We start from the raw sequence: 19,577 nt of genomic DNA, 5'->3' as shown, positions 1-19,577 counted from the left end.
GTGCCTGGTAGGAAATTAAGCCAAAAGCTAATTATGGCTTGTTATTCCATGGTTAAGAGTATAGATTTCAAAGAAAACCTTTATTTGAGAAAACATTTTTTCAGAAGTCCACTTAAACAAGTGAAAATAGCATTTCATTAGTGCTTATTTTTCCTGTAATTCTAAGTTTAATAGCATTTTAAAAATAAGTAAATAAGGGGTATAATTGTGTTATATTAGCAGTTATGCTTGAAAGTACTTGTTTTATATCAGCCTTAATATCCACTTTTTTTTTCCTTGTCTGTTATAGGGCTTGAACTCTGAGCCTGGGTGCTGTGCCTAAGCTCTTCAGCTCAAGGCCAGCACTATACCACTTGAGCCACAACACCACTTCCAGTTTTCTAAATGGTTTATTGGAAATAAGAGTCTCATGGACTTTCCTGCCTGGGCTTGCTTTAACTGAGATCCTCAGTACTCAGCCTCCTGAGTAACTAGGATTACAGGCATGAGCAACCACTGCCCAGCAACATACACTTTTTTTGTTTTTATTTTATTTATATGACTGTTGTTTATGTTTTATCTTATTTTTGTGTCAGTACTAGGGCTTACTAGGCCTTGAGCTTTTGCTAGACTTTTTTTGTTCAAGGTTGGCACTCTCCCATTTGAGCCATCCCTCCACTTCAGGCTTTTTGCTAATTAATATGGGATAAGAGTTTTATGAACTTTTCTGCCAGGATTGACTTCAAACCTTGATCTTCAGATATCAGCCTCCTAAGATTATGGTCATGAGCCACCAGTTCCTTCTATTTTCTTTATTGCATTATGTGTAAAGAATTGTGATTTGGTTTTTTTTTTTAAATAAGGACAAAAATAATTTTTTCTTCTCTGGATAGTATTTAGATAAGTTGGTCCAAAGTTGGTAAGTAGTAAGACTCCCTGTCTCTCTCCCTCCTCCCCCCCCCTCTCTCCTTTTTTTAGTTGACTCATGAATAAGTAAATGTTATATTTGGAAGGAAGTAATAAAATGAATTTACTGCTTAACTTTTTTCATTCTTTCATAGTAAAGTGGTATATCCTGTAACAGAGATATCTCCAAGTACCTCACTTTAAAAAGTCATCCTTTTGTGCTGATATTTATTAAAATATTACAGTTAATTTTCTTTTACCTTCATGATGAATCTTTAAGTTCCAATTTTATACTGAAATTTACTTGTATTTATAAACTTAGAATATTGTGACCATTTTATCAAATTGAACTTCTTTAGTTTACAAAAAAGCTAAATATAACAATTTACCTAATCGTTATTTATTTGAAAATCCTTATAAAAGATTGCAATTATTAAGAATATTTTAAAGAAACATTTGTGTCTTGCTTTAGATACTCAGTAAATTTTGAAAATTTCTATCCAAAACATTACAGTTACCTCAGGGACCAAAACAATTACAATTTAAAGGACAATTTATATAGATCATCTAAAATAATTTTGAAATATCTTAATATTTACACTTTAATACCCAATTAAATAATGCATTACCATTGGCAGCATATTTTACAGGAACTACCACTCTTGTAAAATGTACCTACTGCTCAATATAATGTCTCAATATTTCTTCAGTTTTAGTTGATCGTGTGTGAAAAATTGATCAGACATTACATTTTTCTTGAGTATTGTTTCACTACTTTTTAAATTTACCTCTTTAAAAAACACAAAAGCAAGTGAAAAAGTCTGCTACAGCTGACATTCTAATTCAGTTAAATAAGACATTTCCTACAATCTTAACATTTGAGTTAATTAAATATGTATGCTGAATATTTTTTCAGTATTTTAGAGAATTCTTTTTTGTCAGTAGCAAGGTTTTAAATTCAGGAGATCTCACAGGCAGCTCTTACATTTGGACCATGCTTTAAGGCTTTTGCTTTATTTTCCAGTCAAGGATTACTTTTTTTTTTTTTTTTTAACCCATGACAGCTTGAACTGCAGCCCTCCTGCCATGCTTACCTAGAAACTATATTTACTTTCTGTGTCATTTTCTGGTGACAGTTAAAGTTTTACATTGATATAATCTGTCAGTTTGTAAGCTTTATAAATTGAGTCATACTCTCTATGGTTCAATATCATACTCTGTATATGATTCAATGTATGAGTTTTGCTTAATAATTGGCAGAATAATTTGGAATGTGTAGTAAGGCCTTAAAATCTGTTTGAATTAAAATGTTGTCTTTTTTAGAAAAAATACTGAAAATCATCCATTACACACTTTCTTCAGTAATGCAAAGTAATCAACAGAAAGCTAGTCATGTCATTAACTGACTTTTCAAACATGTTATTAATAATTACAAGTTGTTAATGCTGATTATTCATTCTCTAACATTTGTTTAAAGCACTGTGATTTTATATTTTCTTCTAAGTCTAGTTTTATTTTCCTCTTACCTCTTCTAACCAAACCATTCTACATGCATTGCCTTTAATAACCAACATTGTCTTTGAAAGTTTGGGAATGTTTATAGAAAACTAATGTTTAGGTAATAGATTTATATGTTAGGATAACAAAGGTATGAGAATTAATAGCTTTAAAAAAAAACAACTAGACATAAAGCATAATAAGTCAGGGGACAGGCCAGGCGCTGGTGTCCTACACAGGTAATCCTAGCTACTCAGAAAGCTGAGATCTTAAGATTCTTGTTGGAAACCAACTTGGCAGGAAAGACCATGAGACTCTGATCTCCAATTAAACACTCCAAGTCTGAAGTAGAGTGGTAGCTGAGATGGTATAGGACTAGCCTTGAGTGAAAAAGCTTAACGTGAGAAAAGTATGTCTAATTAGTTGATATACATTTTATATGACACAGTGCTTTCAGAAATGACGAATCAAAGAAATATGGCTGCCTGTACATATTATCCTGAGTCTGATGAAGAAATGGGCTTGTAGAGGAGTGTGTGATGGACAATGGAATGGGATAGGGTCTTTTTTAAACTGGCAAGAACTTATCAAGACTCATTTGTTCAGATTTTTCTCTATTTCCTTTGTCCTTATACATTAAAGACATTTTTTTTTCCTTTCAGATACAGGGAAGATTTCTTGGAATGAGAGTTTAGAATCTAAAGGAACAAAATTCTTTTTATGTCTTGTTTCAGGAAGAAAGGAGTTGTTTCAACTGTTTTCCTCCTGCCAGAATGCCATATATGGGGGTAGTATATCTTAAACATTATCAGTAAAGTCAAATGAGAACTGAATAGTAAACATATACTTGTTACATATACAGATTACTATGTTATGGTAATCTGACAAAAAGACTTCTGTTGGCGTGGTAAGGATGGAACTAGATTTGATGGGGTTTGAAGACTGAATAAGTAAAGAAATGGAGATAGCATTTGGCAGGTGTTTGGAGAAGTTTGTGTGAAGGGAAGAAAAGAAATGAGTTATCTGAACCCATAGGCAGAAGAGATTAGCATTTTGAATGTACATACACACATTCACACATACACATATACACACACAGAAATATAAGTACATTGTGAATTTCTTGAAAGGGATAGAAACAAGGATTTCTTGAAAAAAGATAGAAACAGGGTTTTTTTTTTATTTAGAAGAGGATTTCAGTGATCAATTTTGTAACAGTTCTCTAAATACAAATAATCCTCAATTTTAAAAGAAAATGTATTATGATGCAGTATTGTCTATTTACATGCATACTTGGTACAAATTGGGAAAATATAAAATGACCAATTTGTCAACAATAGCTGTTATATGTGTTTTCACATGCAAAGTTTTGAATTTCTTCTTCAGAGAAATGTTATACAGTTGTGGTATTTACATTTAAAATCACCACTTATGTTTGAAATATTTATCTGCTTCTGTGCATTCCATTATCTGGGATGTTAGTAGATTGCATTTTAAAATACTTTAGTAGCATAAATTTATTCTTTTAGAGTGAAAGTATAATGTGAATAGCTAAAATGTGATGCATAGTGAATTACATTTTATGAATCATTCAATTAATGAAATTTAGGCAAATTCAGTGTATTTATGATTCATAATGAAAAATTAAGGAAAAATGTATGTAAATTCCTTTTTGCTGGGTAGATGTAATAGCATTTCACCATTCTTACCTTCATTGCCAAAATAGTTCAAGGATGCTTACCACAGGGGAGAAACATTTTATATACAGGAACTCGGGTGTGCTGCCAGTGTAAAATTTTGACTAAGAACTAACTTCTACACTCTCCACTCATTGTTACTTTACAGTGGCAATCCAAAGACAAGTATTCAGTAAGTTTTACATTTGGTGATTGTTTATCAGTATTTTAGCTTCAACTGTAGAGGCACTGATTAGACTTTCAATGTTAGAGGCACTGTATATGGCTAAGAGAGAAGCTTATAAACAAGTGTGAAGCATTAATTTTGTACTGCTTCTTACGTTAGTGAATATAGACATTTGTTTTATTCTGTAAACTGGAGAATCCAATGGCTGTACATGAAGGCTCAACACTATAGGGATAAACAAATTTCCTTGGTTTCTAATAAGAGCTCCAAGCTCTCAAATTCATAGGCATTATAAATCAACTACAGTCAGAATCAACTGTGGTAGTTTGAGTCTGGATCATATTCCCAAGCTTTAGGTCATATCGGTTGGCTTTATAGAGAGGAAAGTTTTGCATTTATATACAGGTGTCAGATTATTCCCTATGGAATGATTTTCCTAATATTGAAAGTTTACTCTTGTAAATTTCTAACTTCGGAGTTAGAAGTTGTGTGGAAGTAGTCGTATTAGGAAGTGTCATCAGGCCGTTTGCTTAATAAATTAGTTTCATCATTGGTGAAGAATAAAATAATAATTCAATTTACTGAATTTCAGTTTCCTGTGTCCTTTTAGTTGGTGATCTCTTGTAGATTACTTTAATGGCTGCGTTGTGGTACATTTTTATGTTCTTTATATTCGAGGGTTAGGTCTCAGTTATCAAATAATCGATTACATCATTCAGGATACTGTGAGGTACTCAGCTCCACTTTAGTGAGAAAACTTGGTCACAAAAGCTACTGCAGTTGAAAAACCACAATATGGTATTGTAACAATTGCTAATGAATACTATTTATCACTACTACTCCAGTAGTAGTGATGAATTTAGAATCAAAGATGTATCTTCATGGTCAGGAAATCCTTAGTTCACCACGATAGTAATAGGAAGGATATAGTGAGGATAACACTAATGAATAATACTAGGTTTGGGATTATATAGGGAAGGAAGGAGTAGAAGCTAAGTGTAACTGGTAATGAGAAAATAGTGAGATAGTAGAAAAACACTCAACTAATATTGCATTGGGTTAGGGAGAGAACTGAATAAATACACACACATATGTACACACACATACATACATACATCTCTCTGCAGGATGCAGGAAACTATATCATGCGATTTTGATTTTGGTGGGAGGTCTGTCTGCCTCAGCAGTTATCACCGAGTCAAGGGACTGGCCCAAAGATTTGTTGCTGCCTTCTCTTTAAGGTAACCTGACTTTTTATAGCCAGGGGCGGTAGAGCTCAGAGAGCTTCCCAGGCCCATACCTTCTGTTCTTTTACTGATCCTACAGATAGATTCCACTGATGGTGTGGTGTTTTGCTTGCCTCTGTTGGCAGTCTCTGTTGGCTTGTGATCCATAAACCTTACCTATTTTCTGATCTCTAAACCTCCTGGTTGTGGCTCATTCCCAAAGTCTGTCTGGCGTCAGGTTTTTCCATCAGTCAATGTAAGCTGATCACTATAGTCTGGCTGTTTACCAAGGAAGGCAACAAGTTTTCTAATGGTCACAGTGAATTAAGTTGTTGGATGAGGCTGGAGCTTGCCCATCAGCAATCAATGTGAATTGATCTTTCAGAAATCAGAACTGTCTACCAGCAAAGGCTAAGTCTTTTGTACCTACACAGAAGTAACTATGTTTGGCTTAGAACTTTGAAGTAGTACTCATTGAGAAAGAGGTTTATTCTTTCATGACTCTTAGCTACCTAGAAAATGGCTAGGTGCCACAAATGGTGCTGGTCATAGACTATTTCTTTGTTTCCAATCCCCCAGTATAGTATGTTGAATATGACTTTGAACATTCTACAACACAGCCCAAAACAAAGAAATAAACACTACAATGTTTGTTTAGAATAGGTAAAAATTATTTTTTAATTTTTAAAGAAAATTTCCAAGTAGATTTTTAAAAGAGCATCTTGATTACTTACCCTTAAAGACCCAAATAATTGTAAGTAAATATTACACTAGTTAATATATTTGTTTTTTATAGTGAAATGAATTGGCACTTCAGAATATCTGAATTATTTATATTTATAATATCCAAATTGGTGATATATCTGTATTAAGCAAATAAGTAAATATATTATAAATAATTTGAGCTAGTTTTCTTTTTTGTGAAGTATTTATAGGCATTTTGGGAGAAAGATTGGGATGAGCCTCTATGCTGCTGGAAAATTGGAAGCATCAATGTAAATAGGGACGACCCAGAAGTCCCTAAAGTATAAAAACATAGATGTGGATTTACAAACATATGCATATATTTTTTACCTGCTATAGTCAGTGAGAGGTCCTAAAAATAATACTCTAGTAATACTAGCATACATCGTACTCAAGGTTTTGTCTCTTCTGCTTTAGTAAATGAACAATAGAGCTCCGGAAAAGAGAGTGATTCCAGGGCTACCACAAAAAAGTGTAAAATCTGCTGGGACACCTCATTAATGGAAGAGACTGCTCAGATGACGATGTGGGATATCAAAAGGACATGGGAACTAGTTCCAAGGTTTCTAATAGATAAACATGAAGCAAGTTAAATAAGAAAATAAATAATAGTAATAGATTATTTTAGTCTGTTTTTGCTGTTATAACAAAATTCTTGAGCCCTGGTAACTTATACATTAGAAACTTATTTCTCACAGTTTTTGAGATTAAGCAGATCTAGAGCTAGTCTAGTCAAAGCTGCTTTCTGCTTCAAGATGGCTCCTTACTTAGTCATCTAGAAAGATTGAATGCTTCATCCTAAAATGGTAGAAATCATTTGTAGAAGGGCAAATTATTATTATAAAAATTAGAGATAATAAAAAGTATTAAGAATCCTTACACATTGTTGAATGGATTATCAAGAAGTACTGTTTCTTTGGAAAATAGTCTGGCAGTTTCTCAGTAAGTTAAAAAGAGTCTCTCTCTCCCTCCCCCCTTCATCCCTCCCTCCCCCTTCCCTCCCTCTCTATATATGTATGTGTGTATATTTTATGTGTGTATATTAGTTTCCAGATGCCATCAGGTTCCTCTGGCTACAATACAATTTTTTCAGATGAGACAATATGGGTCAAGCATTTAATAAAATGGGAAATTTTAGATGTTTCATATCAGCAGTAGGTGTGGAAGAAAGAAGAAAAGTCAATCTGGAGGTCAATCACATGGCCATCAGCTTTTTTATTTAGCCTTATATATTTTTATCAACATTCAGAATTAGTGTTTCTACAGGGAAGTGATTCCTACACCAAACCTTGACAGAGTAAATTATATATTATATTTATAATACTTGTTATTTATATTCCATATTTACATATTATATGTTTTTTATAATATTATTTACACATGTTGAATAACTGTTGTATGCTTTTTAATAAATAGATATAAACTATGTTTTATTAAATAATTACATTTTATTCATACAGTGGGAAAGAAATAATATTGAGATTAGGATATAAGCAATATTCTAAATGGAAGGATAAGGCTTTGTAATGCATGCTGTTTTTATATATAACTTTTCCAGAGTGACAGAAGAACAATTTTTATAGTCTCTCATTGCTACCTCTCATGCTTTTTAAATTTTTTTTAATGGAAGGGATTTTTGTAGGGAGGAAAAAAAGTGATCCTTTGAGACTTTTCAAAGGGAATCTAACTTTGAAAGATAATCTTTAATAGATTGAAAAGGTAGAAGGAACATCAATTCGTTTTTACTCTATAAAACAAAATTGGAAATAAAATAGAAAATATAGTCATCAATGCCATATGACACTGTAAAACATTCTTTGCTATCATTAGCATTTAAATTATTTTATTAATTATTTTATTTTATTAAAATTGAATTTTGGAAGTTTTTGAGTTTTGAAATGTTTACCACTTAAAATTGGAAAAATTCGGAGGCGGGGAAGGGAAGTGAAGGGTAAACAAAGGAGGAGGCTGCAATGCTTGGTAAGAAATGTATGCATTATCCTGCCCATGTAATTGTAGCCCCTCTGTACAGTATGTTCTCAAATAAAATAAAAATACAATTTTAAAAAAATTGGAAAAATTCATAGTTGAAAGCTAATTTTCTGTGTATTGTATTATGACAGGTAACAAATCACAAGACAGTGGCATAGCAGAGATGGAAGAACTTCCTGTACCACATAATATAAAAATAAGCAATATTACATGTGACTCATTCAAGATTTCATGGGAAATGGATTCAAAATCAAAGGACCGTATTACACATTATTTCATTGACCTCAACAAGAAAGAGAACAAGAACTCCAACAAATTTAAACACAAGGTAAAAATTGAACGAATATCTAGATTTATTTGCATCTTAAAAATGTTGTTGCTTGGCATCAGTGGCTCACACCATCTCAGGAGACTGAGATCTGAGGATTACAGTTCAAAGCCCACCTGGGCAGGAAAGTCTGTGAGACTCTTATTTCTAATTAACCATCAAAAAAACTCAAAAGTGGCTCTGTGGCTCACGTGGTAGAGAGCTTGCCTTGAGCCGAAGAGCTGAGGGATAGAGCCAGGGCCCAGAGTTCAAGTCCCATGACCAACAAAACAAAAAAAGTTTTTATTATGAGAACATTTTAAGAGAAATGGAAATTCTTACTACTGATTTAAATGATGTTTGACACTGGGAAGAATCTAATTTATATGTGAATTTAAAACTAATGACAAGTTGTCATGTCGAAAACAAGCTTTACAACGTTGGTGCGGGGTGGGGGGGAGGATTGGGTGGGGGGGGAGGCTGGGAAGGGATGTGAAGGGTAAACAAAGGAGGCTGCAATGCTTGATAAGAAATGTACATGTAATTGTAACCCCTCTGTATAGTATGTTCACAAAAAAATAAAATAAAATATAAAAAAAGAAAAAAATAACTTCACATAGTAAAAAAAATAAAATAAAATAAAAATAAATAAATAAAACTAATGAATTTTGAAAGAAAATGAAATATGCTTATTAAAAATAATTTTCAAAAAGTAAAATTATGACTTCATAATCAGTATGCCAAATTAGGCTAATTTCTTAAAAGTGATGTCATATAAACTAAAAGCACATGTAGTATTTTTAATAATTATTTTTTATTTTTCTCTTTTAAAGTTTTCTCACGAGAATATTATATTTGGAGGAGCTCATACTTTTACAGAAAAGCACAATATACTAAAGAAAAACACATCATCGGACTATACAATATTAGGCATGTCTCTTGATCATTATAGGCCTCAGTTTTTGATTATGGAAACACAGATTTACATGTAATAATTACTAAGTGTTTATAAAAACATGAACATTTGGTTGTCACCTAGGGGTTTAAAGTTGATTAAAAATTACATTTTAATGTTCCTTCCTCCCTTTTCCCCTTCTTCCCTTTTGTTCCCTCTCTTCCTCCCTTTCTTTTACTTCCTTACCTTGCTTTTTCTCTTCATAGGATGTTCCAACAAAATTGGTGGCAAAAGCTGTTCCCTTGCCTATGACTGTTCGTGGACACTGGTTTTTAAGCCCAAGAACTGAATATACAGTAGCAGTGCAGACTGCCTCAAAACAAGTTGATGGTGATTATGTTGTTTCTGAATGGAGTGAAATTATAGAATTCTGCACAGCAGGTAATTTTAAAATATCCTCAGTTAACCTTAGGTTCCTAGAAAGCTAATTACAAGAAAAATAATTTGCTTCTTTGTAATTATAAGGCATATAAGGATTGCACTGGTAGTTTTGCCTTGTCATCAGTACTGTACAACACAATAAACAATATCTCTATAGCACAAGTGAGCATGAAATGACTTTTATGCTGCATGCATAGTTTGACTTTTGCCAAGTGTAACTTTGCAAATAAAAATTCATGTCATTTGAAAATATACTCAGCATATTTTGAGCTTTGTTTTGTGAGAGGCCTCTTGTATATTCTTTCCAATTTGTTGATTTTCATAGATATTGAAGGAAGGAAACCAAGAATATAACACCCTTTTCAATTTAGGGTAATTGAGGCAAATCTCAATAACTGAGCCTAATGGAAATGTTATTGGATTTTTTTCACTTGAGTGCTGCAAAAGCTTTAGAACATTTATCTCTAAATTGTGGTCCTGTATGTGTGTGTCTTTGAGTCATTAAAAAAGCAATCTCTGGAATTGGGAAATCTGATGTGGGTAGTCTATGCCCTTTATTGGAGAAATTACTATTCCATTAGAATGTTCCAATATTTCCTTTGGAAATACTGCTATTCATCTCATTTGTCTGTTTATTCATCTATTTACTCATTTAAGACACAAGTATTTATTGAGCATGTAGTTCAGCAATTATGATTACTTCCTAATTAGAAAAAACAAAGTGGTAAGAAGAAACTTTCAAAATAAAAGGTTGTAAAAAATCTTTTTTAAAAAATTTGCTTCACCTGTTGCAGGTTGCTTAGTAGCTCCTTACCCCCCACCTCCTACTCAGCCTCTTTTTGACATTATTTTGGTGCTTATATCATTAACTCCTGGTTTATTCCAATATCTACTATTGTCTATTAATCTAAATTAAGCTCAGTGTAAAAGTTTCTTGGACATGTTAAAGGATAAAATTCTAATTCTGTATGTATATTATATACATGCATGGAAAGATGACAATGAATCATCTTTGTAAAAGCAAGGATAGATAAGGAACATATGAACTTTTAAATGAACTGCAGATATTTTTCTATAAATTATTTTGCCTTGTTATTTTCATCAGTCACATCTAAAAGGAAACCTGTACTTTGTAAACCTGACTCTAAATTTTTGGAAAGCTGTTTGGCTTTTTTTTTAAATGATAACTGATTTACACATTTATTAAGCAGTATGACCTACTATTGGAAATAAAAGAAAATAGAATACCACAGATAATTTACTTTTAATCTGTAACAAAGGCAGCAATTCTCACCATGACAATACCAGTATTGTAGTTTTTATTTGGTTACTTTTTGTTGGTCATGGGGCTTAACCTGAGGGCCTGACATTTTCACTCAAGGCTAGTGCTCTACCACTTTGAGCCACAGCACCATTTCCGATTTTCTTGTAGCTAATTGGAGATTTAAAAGTCTCACAGACTTTCTTGACTGGGCTGGCTTTGAACCTCGATCTTCAGATCTCAGACTCCTAAATAACTAGGTTTATAGGAATGAGCCACCACTGTCCAGAAGAGTAATATACTTTCATCTGTGAATTTGATCATCTACATTTTCATAGTCCTTCATACATTTTATATTCTGAATAATTTTGGGTTGTGTTGCATATACATTAAGTAAACAGTTTTACTTGATCTGTTCAGATCTTAGATATCCAGATTTTTCTTAGTTTCTGATGCATGAGTTTGACAGCAGTCTTGAATTATAAAACAGAAAAGGTGGTTTATATAAATAGGTTAATTTGACAGTTAACATGTGATTTTCATGTCTTTTATTCCCAAAGATCATCAACTAGGAGACAAGGACCATGTCTTTAAGTTAGTTACTATATGAACACATTTAGACAAGTCTCAATTTCTGTTTCAGTAAGATGGCTATATTTAGTCTACATTGTCAACTTCAGAGATTTAGAGAACAAATTAAACAAACAATATTCTTTCCAATTTTGCTATTGCTTGACGATAATAAACTTATTTGATTAATTTGCTGACCGTAGAAAGGCTGGTATGTCATTGATGGTATTACTTGAGCTATGAAGAGTTATTGAGTAAATGTTTCAGAATTTTTCAGAGAAAATAGTGCATGAATATTCTAAGAAACAACTATAAACCATAAGAAAAATATTTTTAAAGCAAGAAAAAATGGATCTTTAAAAAACAGATACAGTTTTCTTTATAAGATTCAGTTTCCTATTCACTAAACTGAATTTTACAGGTGATTTTTAGTAATATACAGTTTATTAAATATTGTTCTTTTTAGATGCTATATTTTAGTGTCTTTATTGTATTTAATTGTACAAAGGAGTTCATTCAACAAAGCAGTTGTGAAAACAGTGCATCTTGATCAATGTTGCCTCTTTCAACATTCTTACCCACCCCATCCAACCCATCCCTTCCTCATTTGTCTTAGTTTTTAGGTTGTGTATTGAATTTTTTTGCCACTTAACAAAGCAGTTAATGTATACAATGCATCTTGATCTGTATCATCCATTCAACATCTTCACCCCACTTCACCCCACCCCTTCCCTTATTTTCCTCAATTCTGTGGCATATACAATGAATTTTTGCCTGCACTGGTTGCTGTAATTTTAATGACAGACTTTTAAAAAATATTTCAGACTATTCAAAAGTTCATCTAACACAGCTGTTGGAGAAGGCTGAAGTGATTGGAGGACGTATGCTTAAGTTTTCTGTTTTTTATCGTAACCAGCACAAAGAATATTTTGACTATATTAGGTAAGAATAAAAATACTTAATGATTTGTTTTTGCTTTTCTAAGTTTGAATCTACATTCTAGGTCCATGTTTTCCTGGAAACTAGTTCTGTCAAATTTCAGTTCTGGGTTTCTTTTCAAAATAGTTATACTTTTATTTCCCAGAAAAGTCATATATGTATTTTTTCCATTTCACTTAGATTCCTTACCATAATTATGTAGTAAATTCTTGTGTATTTGGTTGGAAGACACTAAACCTCTGGTGTTGAGATTGATGAGCATTTAATGTAAACATTTCTCATTTCCAATAATGCAAATGTCATGTTTCATATTGACTCCTCTAATTTTATGTTCTTGTTGGTCGCTTTAAGGCATTGTAATGAGAAGATAAAAATTAACCATTTTATGAACCCTTAGATATGTATTTAAATGTTTTGTTTTCTTTCATGCATTTGTTTCTAACACATTTATAAGATTAGTTCTTTGTTGCTTTGTATGTCCCTCCCCCACAGTATAACCCCTGCTTTCACTATATTTGATGTCCGTATAATCTGTGGAGGAGAAGGGGAAAAACAAGTCGTTTAAATAACGATACAGGTAGACCCAATGCAACAATGAGAAGTACAAGTTGTCATGTCGAAAAAGACCTTTACAACTTTGGGGGGAGGGATTTGGTGGGGGAGCAGGGGGAGGGTGGGAAGGGATGTGAAGGGTAAACAAAGGAGGAGGCTGCAATGCTTGATAAGAAATGTACTCATTATCTTGCCCATGTAATTGTAACCCCTCTGTAGAGTATGTTTACAAAAATAAATAAATAAATAAAAAATAAAAAAAGTTAACCATTTTATAGAATACTACGATAAATCACATAGGATATGCAGGTTTTTGTCTAAGTGAAATTTTAGTTTTTATCCTGAATTGATTGCTCATGAGCATGATTTCCTTTGTTTGCTTTAGAATTTTAATGATTCCATTAATTTGTTTTTCTAAGATATCCAATGTTTTTCCCTTGAATCAGTTCTCAAATAGTTAAAAGAACTCTCTCTGTGGTAGTTTTAATACTTGCAGCACTTCAGTATTCGTAGAAAAAAATAGGATAAATAGGAGTTTTAAAGTGAGACTAAGGCTTTTTAAATGGCAAATAGTGTGTTAGTTCTAATACCTCTTTCGTCTCTCTGTCTCCCCTCTCCTCTCTGTCTCCTCTTTCTCTCCCTCTCTTCCTCTCTCTCTCTCCCCCTCTCCCAGTTTCTCCTCTCTCTTTCCTCTCTCTCCAGTGACCATGTTTAGGCAGGCGTTCTACCACTTGATCCTAGGCTGCAGTCCTCCATATGTGGAGCTGACAGGTTCATACTACTGCACACAGCCATTGCTTTTTCCCTGTAGCTAGAGTATATGCCCCACAACCAAGCCATTAGTTAAAGATAGAGTCTTGGGAAGTACTTGTTGCCCAGACTAGACTATAACTCCTTTCCTCCAGGGTCCACCTCCTAGATTTGAGCTACCATACCATACCTAGTTTAGTTTTTTTTGTTTGTTTGTTTGTTTGGTTTTTTTTAACTGTATTTTTTTTTTGTCTTTTCTTTTTTGGTACTGGGGATCGAACCCAGGACGTTGCACTTGCTAGGCAAGCGTTTTGCCACTGAGCTACATCCCAGCCCTAGTTTTTTTTTTTTTTAAGTCCTTGTTCTTACTTGAGACTCTTAGGATATTCTTGATAGGATTGTATATTTTAAAAAAAAAATAGAGGGGGTAACTGTTTAAAAATAAATGTACTCAGCTGGGCGCTGATGGCTCACACCTGTAATCCTAGCTACTCAGGAGGCTGAGATCTGAGGATCACGGTTCAAAGCCAGCGTGGGCAGGAAAGACTGTGAGACTCCTATCTCCAATAAACCACCAGAAAACCGGAAGCGGCGCTGTAGCTCAAGTGGTAGAGCGCTCGCCTTGAGCTGAAGAGCTGAAGGACAGTGTCCAGGCCCAAAGTTCAAGCCCCATGACCGACCAAAAAAAAAAAAAATGTACTCATTGCCTTACTTATGTAACTGTAAACACCCCTTTATCATCTTTAAAATAAATTTTTAAAAAAGGATAAAATAAATTGAAGCTGGTCTCTCAAAAATGTTAGGAAGCTTTGAGATGTTTTTATTCATACATACTTCTCTAGTTTCTTGTTTCTTCTCTTAAATCAGAATTACACTTCCATGTTTATATAAGCTATGGAAAATGCAAAGGGAAGTATAGAGAAAGAATAGTTTCGATATCTGTGTTCTTTAGAAAGTATTTTATAATATAAATTTTTACATGTTTTCATAGTAAAAACATTTCTGTCATTTGTTTGACTATCTTATACAGAGTTTAGTTCAGCATTCTCTAAACTGGTAAAAAGTACTCTAGATTATGTATAATCCTGGTAGATATTGTTCACCTAAGTTAGAGAATAAACTGAATATCATATAGTGTGTTCACCAACTGCTAATTGCAAATTATACACTCAGGCATTTGAGCATAAAATTTGAAAATAAAATTCTACTATTGTAGAATTTTACTATTTTCTTACTATTCAATAAGCAGTACATTAACAAGATGAATATTACTTCTTTGGGGCTGTTTGAATTCAGGGAGTATTTGCAAATGTCTGTTTTGGGTGGCCACTGGAGGTCAGTGTTTCGCTGTGCTTTTCCGTATTCTTCAGACAGGAAAAGTGTTTTTAAAATTGCTTCCAAGAAGAGGAGGGGCAAGAGATCAGAGTACCTGGCCTATGAGTAATTATTGTACACATTGTATGATTTCATTCCAATTTATCAGCATGAAAGAGGTGTTTTCTAATAAGGGAATTAACTTTTAGTGAATTTTCAAAAATGATAGTAGTGGATTGAAATGCATGTAAATATTATCTTGAGGAATTATATAGAAGCAAATATACTTGCTACAGCATGAATACAATTTGTCAATAGTGCTTTGTTTTCAACAGTTTTTTTTCATTACTTGAAATTCTTTGTATCTTCAGATGTTGTACAGAGGGGTTTGGGTTTAAAATGTCCATTTAAATGTACACTGCATCTTGATCAGTATTACTTCTTTCATTCTTCTTCCCTCTATCCCAGTCTGTCCCATCTATCCCAATCCACACTCATTTCCTCAAGTTTCCTAGTTCTGTTTTCACCTGTGCACATTGACTAGTATGACTGTATTCACTCATCATTCCTGCCTCTATTCGTCTCATTGCTTGGAATTTTTAGCTTGAAGGTTTCTGATATAAATTTATCTTTTCATGAATTTTCCTGAATTTTTCTCATTTATATATTTATATAATCTTGCATCTCACTGAGCTACTTTAGGATTAGTTTGAATTATTTTTCAGATATTTTATAGATTCCTTCAATGTAGAATATTTCTTTTTTTATTTTTATCTTTTTGTGTTGTCCTAGAGCTTAAACTGTGGACCTGGATGCTGTCTCTGAGCCTTTTTCTCAAGATTAGCACTCTTATTTGATGCACAGCTTCACTTTCAGTTTTTTCATAGTTAATTGGAGATAATAGTCTCACAGGCTTTCCTCCCTGGGCTGGTTTCAAACTGCAGTCCTCAGATCTCAGCCTCCTGAGTAAAAAAACTAGGACTACAGGTGTGAGCCACTGACACCTACTTGGTAGAATCTATTTCTGAAGAATTGTTTTCCTGTGGAGTTGTCTTATTCCATTTCATGCTGTATTAGTGTTCATGTTATAAAGTAGGTTTTATAAGAAAAGATTTTTCTCATTTAGATGGGATATGTAACATAGGATGTCAGTTGGCTAGGTGCCTTACGTTTTATTATAGAGGATCTCTTAAAAGCTTTGTCTATATATGATTGGCATTTAATTAATATCCACAATGTCTATGAGTGCCTCAGAGTCTAGACTTCATTAGTTCATTAAGATAGCTGTACGAATTTGCAGTGGTCAACAGCTTCTAAAGGTGTGTGTGTCCTGAGTCATATGATAGCAGCTGCCACTCTCTTGTATGAAATGTGTAGAGGACTGTCCCCAAGTGCCTTAGGCCAAGCACATGTGACACCAGGGGTTGTGTTCCCTGTAGCCACTATCCCCAAGCCACAGGACATAAAGGATTTGTTCCCTAGTATTCTCAGGATAGATATGGAAGATTCCTGGGCCTCTAACATCAGTCAGCAGATATTGTTCTGGAGCCACAGGATGGGTAGTGGCAGATCATCTTTACCTTAGGTTCAAGGCTAGAATTTAGTCATTGTCAAAAGATGGATAATATCAAAAGATGCATTTCCTTGATGTTGTAATAGGATGATAATTCAGGCTCATCACAATAGATGGTTGTCTTTTGGACTGTTTTTAGCATATTTGTACTAAGCACTGGTCATTTCTTTTTCTTTGGTAGAGAACACCATGGGAATGCTATGCAGCCCTCAGTCAAGGATAATAGTGGTAGCCATGGCTCCCCTATCAGTGGAAAATTAGAAGGCATCTTCTTCAGCTGCAGCACTGAATTCAATACTGGGAAGCCACCCCAGGATTCACCCTATGGAAGATACAGGTTTGAAATTGCAGCAGAGAAACTTTTTAACCCCAATACTAACTTATACTTTGGGGACTTCTACTGTATGTACACTGCTTACCATTATGTGATTCTTGTTATTGCCCCTGTGGGATCACCAGGAGATGAATTTTGTAAGCAGCGCCTTCCTCAGCTAAATTCCAAGGAAAATAAATTTTTGACCTGTACAGAAGAAGATGGGGTACTGGTATACCACCATGCCCAGGATGTCATTTTAGAAGTCATTTACACTGACCCTGTGGATCTTTCTCTGGGCACCGTGGCAGAAATTACTGGTCATCAGCTCATGAGTTTGTCTACTGCAAATGCAAAGAAAGATCCCAGCTGCAAAACCTGTAACATAAGTGTTGGACGTTAATGCCCACTTTTCTTATTCTTACTCAGTCCCTTGTCTTCCCCTAGGAGTATTGATCCTCTGTTGTTCATTTTCATCATCAAATGTTTTCCATGAAGCATGCACATGCCGCTGTCACCAAAAGCAAACCACTTTTCAAATGTCATTCAGAACCATTTTAGTGTTTCCTATTCCCCACCCTTTCCACTACTTTCAGTGATGGAATATCCTAAGTTCTCCTTCTGACACTTTATTTGCCTAGATGCTGCAAAGTTTTTATTTTTTCTTTATGCCAAACATAACAAAACAATTATATAGGCCGCTTTAGCAGAACACAAAATAATGGCTTATAAATGTTGTTTAAATATGCGTTCATTTTAATCTACTGAACAAATATTGGGATAACTCCAAACCGCATGAAAGGGTGTAATTGCAGCATGAGTTAAATCTTGAAGCCTAGAATGGTCAGCATTTCCAACTTGTTGTTTGACAGTGTTATTTATGTTATTTATATTAGCTAACAGGAAGCAACTACTGTGTTTCAACATAATAAATATAATAGAAAAATATTTTATTTGTATGGTTGTATAAAATATTTACAGTCATATAGAATATATAGTTACATTTTAATAGCAATTGTATACATGTCATGAAACCATTTCCCTTATCAAAGATGTAATTTGTAAACCTCAAATAGTTGTGTATCTGTCCTGTTCCAAGTAGATGACTTCAATTAAACAAATTTATGAAGGACATTAATTATTCTGATTCATAAAAGTTATAAAATATTAGGTAAATACAGAGAAAATATTAAGCCTCTGAAATAGTCTGCTTCTGAAATCATCCATATTCTCATCTAAGCTACATGAAAGTGTGAGTTTCTTCAATATCATGCTTAAACATTACAGAAAATAGAAATACAAACATGGTTGGTAATGAGAAAAAATATCTTGTTTTCACAAAAGCAAAATAAAACAAATGTCTGTTAGTATGAAATAACAAAAGAAGATACACAAAGATAATGAAACAAAAAATGTTCTGTCTGGCTTCTTTTCCAAGGTGTCATGGCAGACAATTATCAAACCTTTCATTTTATACAGAATGAATAACTACATTTCATGAGAAAAAGTCTACTTTACAAAGAATAGACCTTGGAACATTAAGAAAAATGCATATTCCAAATGGAAAAATAGTTATATAATTTTAGATATAGTAAACAAAAAGATTAGCAATAATTCTATGGTCACATCAGAGTATACTGTAGACACATCTATCCAAAATACCTATTTTAAACCTTTAATACAATATTGTAATATAAACATCTGTCAATTATAGACAAAGATAATTCACAATGTACATGCTATCAGAAAGAACTTTGGTAACCAGAAATGTAAAGTTTCCAAAAACATAAAATAATGTGCTATTTTTATAGAAATAAAAAATTAGCAGTGACACATTCTAGTATATTTCAAGGTACTAAAAGCCTAACAGACTTAAAAGACAAGGTAGCAGATGTTATTTCACTTTAAAATCACTTAAAAATTTCAAATTAGTTACATTCCTTACTAGCTGTTTTCCTTCCTATATGAAATGAGAAGCAGATTTTTCCATTCTCACTGATCTAACATGCTGTTTTCCATATATCATCAAAAATAATCTTTGGACACTAAACTTTCCCTTACAAGTGGCCTGGCTATCTGTCATTTAGATTAATAAAATACTAGATATTTCTGAAATAACTATATTTACCATGATTTTTCCCAAGTAGCTGGATGTCTATTACATTTCCCCATTTAAATCCCTTCTCCTTGCATGTAATTATACTATTCCTTCTTAAAAATAGTTAATATACACTAAAGTGCTTCCATTTTCATTATATCAAAACTTCTTAGCAGGAATGGCAGAGGAACATAAGTTTAACTGGTATGAAAGTGGTAAAGATTTCATGAACTTCAAATAGTTTTGGCCACATCTTGCTTGCTAATGAGGACTTCTAATAGTCTCAGTTTAGCTTTTATGTGCTTGTATTCATAGTACTCATCTGCCATTGGTATCCTGTCTTCCTTTTGTGGACTT

The 19,577-nt window shown here is 33.3% G+C and overlaps 2 protein-coding genes across 10 annotated transcripts in view; one reads left to right on the top strand and one right to left on the bottom strand.

The window, feature by feature from the left end:
* The window catches only part of Phyhipl (phytanoyl-CoA 2-hydroxylase interacting protein like), a 27,649-nt gene extending 9,579 nt beyond the window's left edge, over positions 1-18,070 (top strand). For all 4 annotated transcript variants that reach the window (XM_070021063.1, XM_070021066.1, XM_070021065.1 and 1 more), the window contains exons 2-5: positions 8,339-8,535; positions 9,676-9,850; positions 12,506-12,623; positions 16,991-18,070. In XM_070021063.1, the coding sequence (XP_069877164.1) occupies positions 8,339-8,535; positions 9,676-9,850; positions 12,506-12,623; positions 16,991-17,525 (1,025 nt within the window). In that variant the 3' untranslated portion in view covers positions 17,526-18,070. The remainder of the gene's footprint in view (positions 1-8,338; positions 8,536-9,675; positions 9,851-12,505; positions 12,624-16,990) is intronic.
* Positions 18,056-19,577, bottom strand: part of Fam13c (family with sequence similarity 13 member C) — a 105,498-nt gene continuing 103,976 nt past the window's right edge. For all 6 annotated transcript variants that reach the window (XM_070021062.1, XM_070021057.1, XM_070021058.1 and 3 more), the window contains one exon: positions 18,056-19,577. In XM_070021062.1, the coding sequence (XP_069877163.1) occupies positions 19,454-19,577 (124 nt within the window). In that variant the 3' untranslated portion in view covers positions 18,056-19,453.

This window comes from Dipodomys merriami, unplaced genomic scaffold, assembly GCF_024711535.1.
Source record: "Dipodomys merriami isolate MVZ:Mamm:240054 unplaced genomic scaffold, mDipMer1.0.p SCAF_14, whole genome shotgun sequence".
NCBI classification, from domain to species: Eukaryota; Metazoa; Chordata; class Mammalia; order Rodentia; family Heteromyidae; genus Dipodomys; species Dipodomys merriami.
Note: the sequence above shows the minus strand (reverse complement) of the source record. Positions and strands in the feature narration are given on the sequence as shown.